General features: G+C 42.4%; 1 protein-coding gene across 1 annotated transcript in view; it reads right to left on the reverse strand.

The window, feature by feature from the left end:
- Positions 1 to 9,927: 9,927 nt before the first annotated feature.
- LOC132567324 (inositol 1,4,5-triphosphate receptor associated 2-like) overlaps positions 9,928 to 13,929 on the reverse strand; it is a 41,107-nt gene continuing 37,105 nt past the window's right edge. The window contains exons 13-14 of the mRNA XM_060233006.1: positions 11,636 to 11,758; positions 9,928 to 10,184 (exon numbers count right to left, since the gene is read on the reverse strand). Of these exons, the coding sequence (XP_060088989.1) occupies positions 10,031 to 10,184; positions 11,636 to 11,758 (277 nt within the window). The 3' untranslated portion in view covers positions 9,928 to 10,030. The remainder of the gene's footprint in view (positions 10,185 to 11,635; positions 11,759 to 13,929) is intronic.

A 13,929-nucleotide genomic window follows, 5' to 3' on the forward strand; every position in this document is an offset into this window, starting at 1 on the left:
ATAAATGGGCAGTCTTCGCAGTGGAGGACGGTAAGCAGTGGGGTGCCGCAGGGCTTGGTACTGGGTCCCATGCTCTTTAACTTGTTCATAAATGATTTAGAGTTGGGAGTGAGCAGTGAAGTGGCCAAGTTTGTGGATGACACTAAATTGTTCAGGGTGGTGAGAACCAGAAAGGATTGTGAGGAACTCCAAAGGGATCTGTTGAGGCTGGGTGAGTGGGCGTCAACGTGGCAGATGCGGTTCAATGTGGCCAAGTGCAAAGTAATGCACATTGGGGCCAAGAATCCCAGCTACAAATACAAGTTGATGGGGTGTGAACTGGCAGAGACTGACCAAGAGAGAGATCTTGGGGTCGTGATAGATAACTCGCTGAAAATGTCAAGACAGTGTGCGTTTGCAATAAAAAAAGGCCAACGCCATGCTGGGAATTATTAGGAAGGGAATTGAAAACAAATCAGCCAGTATCATAATGCCCCTGTATAAATTGATGGTGCGGTCTCATTTGGAGTACTGTGTGCAGTTCTGGTCGCCGCACCTCAAAAAGGATATTATAGCATTGGAGAAAGTCCAGAAAAGGGCAACTAGAATGATTAAAGGGCTGGAGCACTTTCCCTATGAAGAAAGGTTGAAACGCTTGGGACTCTTTAGCTTGGAGAAACGTCGACTGCGGGGTGACATGATAGAGGTTTACAAGATAATGTAAAGTAGAGAAAAAAGTACTTTTCTCCCTTTCTCACAATACAAGAACTCGTGGGCATTCGATGAAATTGCTGAGCAGACAGGTTAAAACGGATAAAAGGAAGTACTTCTTCACCCCAAGGATGATTAACATGTGGAATTCACTTCCACAGGAGGTGGCGGCGGCCACAAGTATAGCCACCTTCAAGAGGGGTTTAGATAAAAATATGGAGCACAGGTCCATCAGTGGCTATTAGCCACAGTGTGTGTGTATATATATAAAAAAATTTGCCACTGTGTGACAGAGAGTGTTGGACTGGATGGGCCGTTGGCCTGATCCAACATGGCTTCTCTTATGTTCTTATGTTCACCCAGGCTTTCTTTAGCCAGCATTGTGAGTCTATTCTCCCTTCAAGTCTGACTATTGACTGTTTCTGCGAGTTTCTTTTACATAATAGAGAGAGAGCTTTGGTCTACTGTTATAGTCCAGGGAGCTAAAGCTGAGCTATTCCATGAGAGAACAGAAGCTCACCCACTCTTTCCCTGGCCTTGCTGTCCTTCCATTTACTGGACTATACTTCCAATCAAAGTACAAATAATGCTAACCTTGACAGACCAGTGGTTGAACTCTGAATAAGACAGTTTCATGTGTTCAGCATCACTGCCATGCAATTCTTTAGCAAAGCAAGGAGGAGTTATTGCATTTGGCTCCTTTTGCAGCAGCCATTTTGAAGAAGAAGAAGATGATATTGGATTTATATCCCGCCCTCCACTTCGAAGGGTCTCAGAGCGGCTCACAATCTCCTTTACCTTCCTCCCCCACAACAGACACCCTGTGAGGTGGATGGGGCTGGAGAGGGCTCTCACAGCAACTGCCCTTTCAAGGACAACCTCTGCCAGAGCTATGGCTGACCCAAGGCCATGCTAGCAGGTTCAAGTGGAGGAGTGGGGAATCAAACCCGGTTCTCCCAGATAAGAGTCCGCACACTTAACCACTACACCAAACTGGCTCTCCCAATTTTGGGGTTTGGCACCACTTTCTGAGGCAGTCATCTCTCAGAATCCCAAAGGTGCCCATAGCCTCAAAAAAGCTGGGGACCCCTGGCATAATTCTATATCCTGGACATCACCTGATGGGCAACACAGAAATCAGATTGATTATATACTCTGCAGCCAAAGATGGAGAAGCCCATTACAGTCAGCAAAAACAAGATCTGGAGCACACTTTGGCTCAGATCATGAGCTACTCATCGCAAAATTCAGGCTTAAACTGAAGAAAACAGGGGAAGCCATTAGGCCATTCAGGTTTGACCTTAATCACATCCTTTATGAAAATACAGTGGAGGTGAAGAATAGGTTTAAGCAGTGTTTCCCATTTGCAGGGTCGTGACCCGGTACTGGACCACGGAAGCTTCATTACTGGGTCACAAGAAAAGCCAAAACTAGCTCCGCCCCATCTCTGTGTTGTGCAGAGAGGAGCTGGGCTGCCTCTCCTTCCTTCTCCCCCACTCCTAGTGTTTGAGAGAAAAGCTGGCATCCATTTAGACCCATGAAGTGTTCTTCAAGGTATGAGCTGTCATGTGCCTTGCAGTATGTTCTTTTGGGGAGATTTTCCCGGGAGGCTAGGATGGCAGAGAAGGGTGTGTGTGTTTTTTTCAGCTGGGAGGGGTGGAGAGTGGGCATTCCAGTAACTGGGTTTTTTTTTACCAAACAACCCCTGGGCAGAATTTTTGCTGACTGGGGTCATCTGATGGTGAGTAAGGCTTTTTTTTCTTTGCTCCCACTTCTTTCTTTCTTTCCCTGCAAGTGATGCTGTGTCTGTATTCTTGGTGCTGGGGGGGGGGGGGAGGCGACAGTGGAAGGGCTTCTAACGTCCTGGCCGCACTGGTGGATATTCTGGTGCTTTTTGGGCACTGTATGAGGGAATTTTGGACTGGATAGTCCACTGCCCTGATCCAACATGGCTCTTCTTATGTTTATGTTCTGCCTTTCCTTTCCTTTCCTTTCCTTTCCTTTCCTTTCCTTTCCTTCTTTCATTCCATTTTTGCTGGATGAAACTTTTCTGTTCATCATACTGTTGTTGCAGACATAGGAGCTCTGCCAATGAAAAGTTGGCACCCCCAGTTGTAGCCAGGTGGCCTTCTATGAGATTTCTGTGTGAGTGAGTGAGAGTAAAAGGTGTGGGGCAGAAAGAGATTATTGGAGATTACTGTGGTATATCTCAATAGCACTGGAAGAGATGGTATTATGAACTTGGCACCATTTTACTGGTCCTGCTTTTAACAGCTGTCTGACACCAAAATTAAACTCCTCCTGTAGATATTAATAAGGATGAAAGTAGTTCACTGGCTAAGAATCTGTACAACAGGTTGCTTTTAAAGGCATGGGAAACACAGCCAGTAAAAATCTGCAAGCCCCTCATAAATATCTTTTTTGGGATAACTGCAGAAAAGCTTGTATGAACTTCATATAACTTGAAATTAATTCATTAATTGCAGTACAATTCTCTGCTACCTTTCACAGCAATTTCCCAGTGTTTCACCAAAGAAAAGTATGAAAAATAGCTGTTGAAAGATTTTATTGAAACCAAGCAAGTTTGGTTGTAGCTTGAGGCAGGGTTCCAGTAGTAGCAGCTGAAGGAAGAGCCTACTAAATGTGTCAGCATATTTTAAGGTAGAGCAGCTGCCAGGGTTCAGTGTGGGTGGTACACAGTGCTGGCATTCATGATGGCAATGGCAACAGCAGTCCCAACTGCATACACTGGCCAGTGCTGTTGAGGAAGGGATGTGTAGGTGGTGCGGGCAATTGAACATGGGCATTAGGAGTGCTTGCAAGCTGGAGAGGAATACACAAACAGATAGGTGCATGCAGGTATGGAGTGAAAAGAGAGGACCGCCCACTTTCCACCCCCATTTTGGCTCAGCATGAGTTTCAGAGAGATTTTTCTGAAAATGAATTTATTTCCGAAGAAGAGGCAGGTTTGGGGGGAGTGTCCTGGAAGTGACATCACAGGAAAAGGAGGAGTTTTGGTTCAGTGTGCCCTGGAAGTGACATCACTTGGTCCTTGACACCACAGGAAATGACTTAATTCCTGTCTCCCAGCTCCACCCCCAAAGTCTCCTGGCTCCACCCCCAAATCCTAGTGGGCCACGAAGCAGAAGTGTAAAAATAACTGGGCCACGGGAAAGAAAAGTTTGGGAAACCCTGGGTTTAAGGAACTAGAGTTGATAGAGTGCCTGAAGAACTATGGACAGAGGTTTGTGACATTGTACGGAAGGCAGCAATCAGTACCATCCCAAAGAAAAAGAAATGCAAGAAAGCAAAGTGGCTGTCTGATGAGGCTTTACAAATAGCTGAGGAAAGAAGGAAAGCGAAAGGCGAAGATGAAAAGGAAAGATTCACCCAACTGAATGCAGATTTCCAGAGAACAGCAAGGAGAGTTAAGGAGGCCTTCCTGAAGGAACAATGCAAAACAATAGAGGAAAATAATAGAATGGGAAGGACAAGAGATCTTTTCAAGAAAATTGAAGAAATCAAGGGAACGTTTCGTACAAAGATGGTCATGATAAAGCACAAAAATGGTAGGGACCTTACAGAAGCAGAAGAGATCAGGAAGAGGTGGCAAGAATACACAGAAGAATTATACAAGAAGGATCTCAATGTCCCGGACAACCATGACAGTGAAAGCAATGACCTTGAGCCAGACATCCTGGATTGTGAAGTCAAATGGGCTTTAGAAAGCATTACTAATAACAAAGCAAGCGGAGATGATGGTATCCCAGTTGAGCTATTCAAAGTTCTAAAAGATGATGCTGTTAAAGTGATGCACACATTATGTCAACAAATTTGGAAAATGCAACAGTGGCCACAGGATTGGAAAAGATCAGTTTATATTCCAATCCCAAAGAAGGGTAATGCCAAGGAATGTTCAAATTAACGCACCATTGTACTCATTTTACATGCCAGAAAGGTCATGTTAAAGATCCTACAAGCTAGGCTTCAGCAGTATGTAGATCGGGAACTACCAGAAATTCAAGCTGGGTTTCGGAGAGGTAGAGAAACTAGAGATCAAATTGCCAACATTCGATAGATCTATTTCTGCTTCATTGACTATGCTAAAGCCTTTGTGTGGATCACAACAAACTGTGGCAAGTCCTTAAAGAGATGGGAGTATTAGACCACCTCATATGTCTCCTGAGAAACCTATAAGGGTCAAGAAACAACTGTCATAATGGGATATGGAACAACTGATTGGTTTAGAATAGGAAAAGTAGTTCGACAAGGATGCATATTGTCACCCTGCTTATTTAATTTATATGCAGAGTACATCATACGGAATGCTGGCCTGGAGGAAGCACAAGCCAGAATTAAGATTGCCGGGAAAAACATCAACAACCTCAGATATGCAGATGACACTACTCTAATGGCAGAAAGTGAGGAGGACCTAAAGAACCTCTTGTTGTGGGTGAAAAAGGAGAACACAAAAGTAGGCTTGAAACGCAACATCAAAAAAACTAAGATCATGGCATCTGGCCCCATCACACCTTGGTGAATAGAGGGGGAAGACATGGAAGTAGTGACAGACTTCACATTTCTGGGATCCAAGATCACTGCAGATGGTGATGGTAGCCATGAAATTAAAAGACGTTTGCTCCTTGGGAGGACAGCTATGGCGAACCTGGGCAATATAATAAAAAGTAAAGACATCACCCTGCCAACAAAATTCCGTATAGTCAAAGCAATGGTATTCCCAGTAGTAATGTATGGCTGTGAGAGCTAGACCATAAGGAAGGCCGAGCGCAGAAGAATAGATGCTTTTGAGATGTGGTGCTGGAGAAGACTCTTGAGAGTCCCTTGGACTGCAAGAAGATCAAATCAGTCAGTCCTGAGGGAAATCAACCCAGACTGTTCCCTGGAAGGTCAGATGCTGAAGCTGAAGCTCAAATACTTTGGCCACCAAATGAGAAGGGAGCACTTCTTGGAGAAGATCCTGATGCTAGGAAAGATAGAAGGCAAAAGAAGAAGGGGACGGCAAAAGATGAGATGGCTGGACAGTGTTACTGATATGTAACAAACATGAATTTGAGCAGGCTTCGGAGGATGGTGGAAGACAGGAGGGCCTGGCGTGACTTTGTCCATGGGGTTGTGAAGAGTCGGACTCGACTGTGCAACTGAACAACAAAACTGCTATATGTATACCATGTACAAGTCTAGGTTCCAATTTCTGGCTTCTGAAATCTCACCAAATGCTGCTCCCAACCTATTTTCAAGAGTGCTTTTATCATTTTATGGGCTAGAATATAATGTCTTTTATTTCTAAAAATGAATATATAAGCATATGAAGCTGCCTTATACTGAATCAGACCCTTGGTCCATCAAAGTCAGTATTGTCTACTCAGACTGGCAGCGGCTCTCCAGGGTCTCAAGCTGAGGTTTTTCCTCACCTATTTAGTTGGAGATGCCGGGGATTGAACCTGGGACCTTCTGCTTACTAAGCAGATGCTCTACCACTGAGCCACCGTCCCCCCCTATGCTTATGATCCTAGATTGTGTGCTGCTAGGAAATCTGGCTTTCTTGGTTCCAATTTCTGGCTTCTGAAATCTCACCAAATGCTGCTCCCAACACATTTTCAAGAGTGGTTTTATCATTTTATGGGCTAGAACAGAGGTGAGGAACGTCAGGCCCGAGGGCCATTTACAGCCCTCGAGATCATTTGGTCTGACCCTTGGGGATTGCTGGGCTGAGCCCCCTCCCCTCTCGTGGGCATTGTGAAGGACTGTTGCTGGAGTATGTGGGTGCCTTTAAAGGTCTGCTGGGAGGGAGGGAGGCCTGGCAGGGGTTGGAGCCAGCTACCACCAGTTCAGTTTGCATGTGATTATCCCAGATTGTGTGGCCTAATATGCTAATGAATGTGTGACTTAATATGCTAACATTAGGGGATGTGGTCTAATATGCCTGGAGCTAGGCATTTGCCTAGGGTGGAAGGCTGAGGTGTGTGTGTGCATGCTGAATTAGGCTCTCCCCACGTGACTTCAAATAGAAAACCAATTATTTGCATTAATTTTGCTGGCCTGATAATTTTGTATGGCCCATGAATAATGTTATAAATATTCAAATGGCTGTTGGGAGAAAAAAGGCTCCCCACCCCTGGGCTAGAATCTGGCCTTTATTTCTAAAAATGGATGCTCAGGATCCTAGATTGTGTGCTGTTTCTGTTCTTGCACATTGTGACTGCAGAAGACATCTGACCCAGAATAAAGATGTTTGAAATCATCAGTGGTTTAGAAATGATGATGAGGAATGTGTACTTATTATTGTGTACTATGTTAGAACTAGAAGGCAATGCAATGAATGTGGCAGTTAAAAGAATTTTATTACTGAGTTTGAGTTTCTCTTCAGATCAGCTGCTGGCTCCAGTGTTCAATTGCTTGCTATAAATACCCGTTCTAAGTACCTAATTTCCTTTTATATCTTAATTCTCTATCTTGAAGATTGCTTTTGACTGGCAGTTTCCCTCATAGTTGGTAAATAGGACAATCCTAAGCAGAATTATACCCTAAATTGATTGAAGTCAATGGGCTTTGAAGAGTGTAAGTCTGCTTAGGACTTTACTGGTAGTAACATAGTAAACCATAAGGGCGAAGGAAGGTATTAGAAAAAGAGGTACCAGCTAGCTTAAAGGTTTCCATTTTGGTGAGTTGTTGCTGTGATCCTGTGAGCTTAACTTTTAGCCATTTGGCTCTCATTGTAAAAGACTGGCACAGTCCCCTACTTACAGGGTCGCTAGATTGGGAAATATCTGGAGATTTGTGGGGGTGGGGGGTGGAGAAAGAGGAGGGGGGTTGGGGCACAGAGGGACCTCAGTGGGGGATAATGCCATAGAGTCCACCTTCCCAAGTGGCCATTTTCTCCAGGTGAACTGATCTCAAGAGATCTCCAGCTATCACCTGGAGGTTGGCAACCCTACCTAATTATCACACATAGACGTCTCTGAAATGCCACATTGTCTTTGTCATACTTTTAGTTCAAGAGACTCGGGTTAGCATAAATGGCTGTTCCTCCCTCCACTTTATCCTTATAACAGTCCCCTGAGGTAGGTTAAGCTGACTAAGAGTGACTGGCTCAAGATCATCCAGTGAGCTGAGAATTTGAAGCCAAATCTGAATTGCTATTTACTATGCCAAACTGGGTCTCTTAGTATGTCATATGCCTTTTGTCTGCAAGTACATGCTAGCTATGCCAACTCTGTTTTATTTGGCTATGCTAGGTATAGTTCTTGTAAAAGATTTTGCATTTGTTGACTTTGTTTTCCAAACAAACACATGACTTTTGTTGAACCACGGCACTAAGCCATTCAGGGTGGGGTGATATAATTCCTTCTGTATATAAAATGCTACTTTCATAATAATTGGGGGTGGGGGTTTGCAGTATTAACACAGTTATGTTATTTGCGTATTCTGGGGAGCAAGATTTCCTACCCCACCCCACTGCTGCTGGAAGAAGATGTGTAGCATTTGTAAGAACATCAGTGATTCTGAAAGCGCTTGTTGACTCTGTAAGTGATTTCTTACCAGCCTCTTATCACTGGAAGGAATGTCACATGGAACAATCTCATAGGACTGCATATTACTGCCCAACTTTATTTTGAATCTAATTAATAAATTCTGCTCCATTTTGACTTTCAGACATTGGGAGGTTTATTCTTCACAAAAGATAAGCATTTAATAAATTAAACATAGTCTGGTGCTTTCCAGTTTAGAAAAAAACAACAACAGGGTGGACATTAGGTTTATAAAATTATGCATGGAGCAGAGAAAATTTATAGAGGGAGCTTTTTCTACCTCTCTCATAATATTAGAACTTGGGGACACCAACTGAAGTTTACAGGATAAACAAAAGGAAATACTTCTTTACTCACTTGTTGAGTAAATTGCAGAATTCACTGCCAGTAGATGTACTGATGACCACTAGCATGGATGGCTTTAAAAGGAGATTAGGCAGATTAATGGAGGAGAGGCCTATTTACGGCTACTAACCATAGTGACTAAAGGGAATTTCCACAGAAAACTTCTGAATGCTGGTGCTAGGAAGAAAGGCAACATCCAGTGGAAGGCATCTATGCCCTATTTGTTGGCCCTTCAAGTTGATTGCTGTGTGAAACAGGAAACTGGACTAGATGGACCACTGGTCTGATCCAACAGAGATGTTCTTATGTTAATACTTCACCATCCAGTTTTACATTTTCATAATCTGAAGGAAGAGAATATGGTGGAGCACATGCTTTGCTTGCACAGAGTGCCAGTTCAAGCACTAACTTCTCCATGTAAAGGATCTCAGGTAACTAAAAGGGCTTCTTTTTGTCTGAGCCCCAGGAGAGCTGCTGCAGTCTGAGTTGACAATACTGATTTGGTCTGACTCTGTGTAATGCAACTTCATATGTTTGCCTTTACAGCCTGGTGGTGAATGGATTTTTCTTTGTTGGGTCCTGAAAGAATTTTTCCTTGTTGGTCCTCTCTCCACCTTCCTTTTTATAAACTGACCCTATGCATGCTTATTCAGAATTATCAGTGGTTACTGAATTGTCAGTAACAGTTATTCAGAATTGTTCAGTGGTTTCCCATCTTTACATTTGTCCAGGAACTGCTGTGCTGGCAGAGAAAAAAGATGCATATAGTCCAGTATTTAATGTGAGTTTGTACAGTTCATTCTATTGCAACAGGATGGCAGTAATGTATAACTGCGCAAAAAGTTCAGCAAGATTAAAAAACTATTTAAATGTTCCACCAATGGAGACAGCAAATAAACAAACCCTTGCCCCAAAAATGCAAAACAAAGCTACATTTTCAGTAATCATTTTTGACAAAGGACCTGAAAAACATCAGTGCTATAGTGTAAATTACTGTATAAATATAAAATACACTCTTGACTGAATAGCAGTTAAGAGGAGACACAAACTCACAACCCATGAACTCCAATAAAGCTGCAGTGTAGACAAGCCCTCCACTACTACACATACCCAGATACTTGCCATTTTGCAAGGACTATGGAATGCTGGAGAAATATCTTGATTTCATCTCTATGCAGAATTTTAAATGTTATTTTAGGCTTACTATAGGGATTCACTGGACTTCTGCTCTAACAAGAATGAAGTACTAACAGCTAAAGCCATCATGCATTCCAATAATGTCCTTGGGTGTTTGATCTGTTACCAGTCAATCTGTTACCATCACATCCAAGGAAAGGGCTGGTCATACAACAATGCCTTCTTTTTTCCTGTTTTTAATTCTTATATTTAAACTATCTGTGACTCTTTTCAAATTATCAGCACAGTTTATCCTGTTTCTTCTGCCTCTACGATGATGGAAATGGATATTGCTTCTGTATCTCCATTATTCGGATCAGAACCAGGCAAACAATTCCCAGAAAGAACAGCCACAGCAAAACCCAATAGTATGTGGGCATAGAGAACCAGGCTCTGCAAAGTTCCATTTTAGATCCTTTGGACCTGCCAAAATAAATTAGATAACAGTCATCTATTGCCATCTGCTAGCTATCAGTCTGGTGCCCAGCCAACCTCAAAATGTGATCAGGCCTGGGACCTAAACCAGATTGTATTCAAAAAATAATCCCACTGTTTATAAACATTTTTTCAGTGCTTGCAGACCTTATAAAATGAGTATATTGCACAAAAGAATTTCCTGAAGTCTACAACCTGCAAAAATTATTTGCATATTATTTTAAACAATTTAAAGGAATATTAATTCAAATATCAACTTTTCAAAACCAAAAATGAAAATGGTTCTGTTCACTAAGCCTCATATGTTATAGCATTTTCCTCCTAGCTTGGTTCACATATGATATGAGTAGTGGAGCCTGGCTGGGAGAAAAATAATTCACATACCAGAATGCAGTGAGAAAGGTGTAAGTAGGAACAAAGTTTAGCTCTCTGTGGACATTCCAGTTTCCTTCAAAAATAGCTCCTCTCCACCTGCCACTCCATTTATATATGAATGGGCAAACTTGTGTAACTATCCAAAGAGTGCGTTCATCATTATTATTTATGCCACCCACCTACACCCTTGGGTTGCCAAATGCCTATCTTTATGCAAATGAGAAATTTAAATACTTATAAAAAAGAGATACTTTCTGCTGTCTGCCTGACATTTTGTAAGGGGATGATGGATACAATGGATGGACAGTGGGAATTAAAGCTGGAAATAGATTTCTCATGAAAATATAATATAATATAATATAATATAATATAATATAATATAATAATATATAACTATGCACCACCTTAATAAACTTTCTTAAGCATTTTTAAACCGTGTTTTCTTTGGCTGCTGCTTAAATCACAGCATTCAGGAGTCTTGGTTTTGAAGTCCCATGCTACCAGGTTTTGTGTCTGTTTTATGTCAAACCCTCTGCTGACAACCTTATGTCAAGCTGAAAGGCGAAATGAGTCTGTGTTGGGGGGTAATTGGAATTACAGGGCCAACCCTGCTTAGTTTCCAAGATCTGAGAAGATCCAGGTTAGGGCATATCAGGAACTTGATTTTATATTTTAAAAGAACGAAGGCTGAAGTTCTCAGGGTGCTGGTCTTTATTTCATCCCCAGTTCTTTGTCTGCATAGTAATGTGGATTACAGAAAGTCAGGAAAAGCCATCTTTTCAGTCATAAATCTACAATCATGCTAAAAAGAAATCTACTCTTCCCAAACTAATAATCTTCTGCCACTGCCAGAAGTTAGCGATGTTACAGTGCCATCACATGAAAAGCTGAACCTTTTTTAATGCACTGAAGTCAGACTTAGAATGGTGTAACTTTATTTTGGATGACACTGTTAGTTAACTTATTTTTAAATACTGGGAATGTAGGTATGCTACATTTTTTTCTGTCATAGTACTTTTCCTGGCTTCATATTGTGGCACAAGGAGATGTTCATAATCACTCACGTTACAGCATTCTGCTCCAATTCCTCATTTTCTTCATCAAGGTCCTCACAGTTTGATCCATCATTGGACTCTTCTCCATTAATCTTGCCACTGGCACTTCTTTTCTGAAATTCTGTTTCCTTCCTTGGAAGAAAAACAACAGGAATTCCTCATTGCTAAATGAAGCCTGGAAAAAGACTTGTGATGTGAAATCTGATGATGTCAGATGGCACTTTAGCGGAATCAAAGAGAACCTTTGATGAAGATTCAAAGAGGCCAATGGCCTATTATGTACGAGTGTTTCCCCTTGTTTTCACCGTGCATGTCCATCAGGTTTTCTTTGTCATTCTGCGTTGATTTTCCTCCCTTTAGAACTCAGTTCACTTTCTGGTCACCATTTCCCTGAGTTTTCTGAGAGTGCTTTTGTGCTGATTTCGCCTTGTTTCACTTCTAAGCTGAAAGTAATTCAAAAGCATACAGATTCCCTTTTGAAGAAGAAGATATTGGATTTATATCCCGGTCTCCACTCCGAAGAGCCTCAGAGCGGCTCACAATCTCCTTTACCTTCCTCCCCCACAACAGACACCCTGTGAGGTGGGTGGGGCTGGAGAGGGCTCTCACAGCAGCTGCCCTTTCAAGGACAACCTCTGCCAGAGCTATGGCTGACCCAAGGCCATGCTAGCAGGTGCAAGTGGAGGAGTGGGGAATCAAACCTGGTTCTCCCAGATAAGAGTCCGCACACTTAACCACTACACCAAACTGGCTCTGCCCCTTGAAGGTCATTCCCCCACCCACATTGAAGTCATTCCTCTCACTGTGCACTTTCCACCATCCTTCCCCTTCGTTGGTGTACAAACTACATTGATTACTTTTTCCTGCATTGCTTTAAATTTATTTTTTTTAGAAGTGGCATGAATCTAGTGATATGAGACTAGCAGCATGAGTCTAGTATATGAAACTAAAATGATCAGAGGGGATTTTAAAAGGAGCTGTACAAGGTTTAGTTCCCTGCTGGTATTAACTAGAAAGGGGAAACAGAAAGAGGCAAACAGCAGCATCCCCAGAGCAAAAAAAAAAAATGGCTTCAGTGCTACATGCAAACAAAATAAGGGGGGGTCCTCCTTAACGTGGAATAAAATTAACATGAGATGTAAAGAGAGAGCGAAGAGACTGAGATGAGAAGCCTAAAGCTTTGAAAATATTTTACCCTGTAATGCTTTAGTGAACAAAGTGTGTGGGGAGGAACAATTTTGACAGTCTCTAGAAACCTAACATTATAATGGTGGTTGAGCCACATGGACCTTCTGCAAAGCATCAAACTTAAGAATTGCTTGAGACTGATCCATTTTGAGGAAACAGTGCAACCAGCACAGGAGAGGTTTTAAAAAACTGCCAAGATCAAAACTATTGTGCAGGATCAAATTAGAGAGTCACAAAGAGAAAACCATGCAAATTTGCAAAGGAAGGGCAGGAAATCGGCAGCTGTGCTAGGGCATTGACAAAATACATTTTTTTTCCAATTTAGTGGCATAAGAGTAAAAAAAAAACCTCTCCAGAACTTCTGCTACAGCAGGGGTGTCAAACATGCAGTTTTAGGGCTGAATTAGGCCCCTGGAGGGCTCCTATCTGCCCCCTGGGCTGTCATTCCCCCCTCCACTCTGAATCGCAGAGTCTCAGAGTGGCTTACAATCTCCTATACCTTCCTCCCTCACAACAGACACCCTGTGAGGTAGGTGGGGCTGAGAGCCATGACTTTGGATGCCCCCTCCAACATGTCACAAGTGTTTCAAGGACAGCTCTGCGAGAGCTATGGCTGACCCAAGGCCATTCCAGCAGCTGCAAGTGGAGGAGTGGGGAATCAAACTTAACCACTACACCAAACAGGCTCTCTGATATTGTTTGATTATTTCCCATTTTTCACAGTGTCTGATAACACAGTAGAGAACCCCCTAGTACTTAGCAGTATGGAAAACAAGGCTTGCAGCTGCTTTTCAGTCTGGAAAAAAAAAGACTTGTCAGCTTCAACATCAGTTTCCTCCCTTTGCCTGACTTCCTTTCTATTCCCTTTCATTCAGTGAACTAACTCTAAAATGCACATTCAAAACCTGAACCATGAGGATTTAAATGGAAGATGCTTGCTGGACACTACTGCACAGCTGCCATAGGGCAATTGCATAAAGTTTTTTTAAAACTTTGGATGCCACCTCCAACATGTCACAAGTGACTTTCCCACTCTGATTTAGAAAAGTGCTTTTAAAAACTGTAGCTGCAGAATAAATACATTGGAGGAAAAAGAATGGTGCATAAAGTGGGCA

The sequence above is a fragment of the Heteronotia binoei genome, chromosome 2 (assembly GCF_032191835.1).
Source record: "Heteronotia binoei isolate CCM8104 ecotype False Entrance Well chromosome 2, APGP_CSIRO_Hbin_v1, whole genome shotgun sequence".
NCBI lineage: Eukaryota > Metazoa > Chordata > Lepidosauria > Squamata > Gekkonidae > Heteronotia > Heteronotia binoei.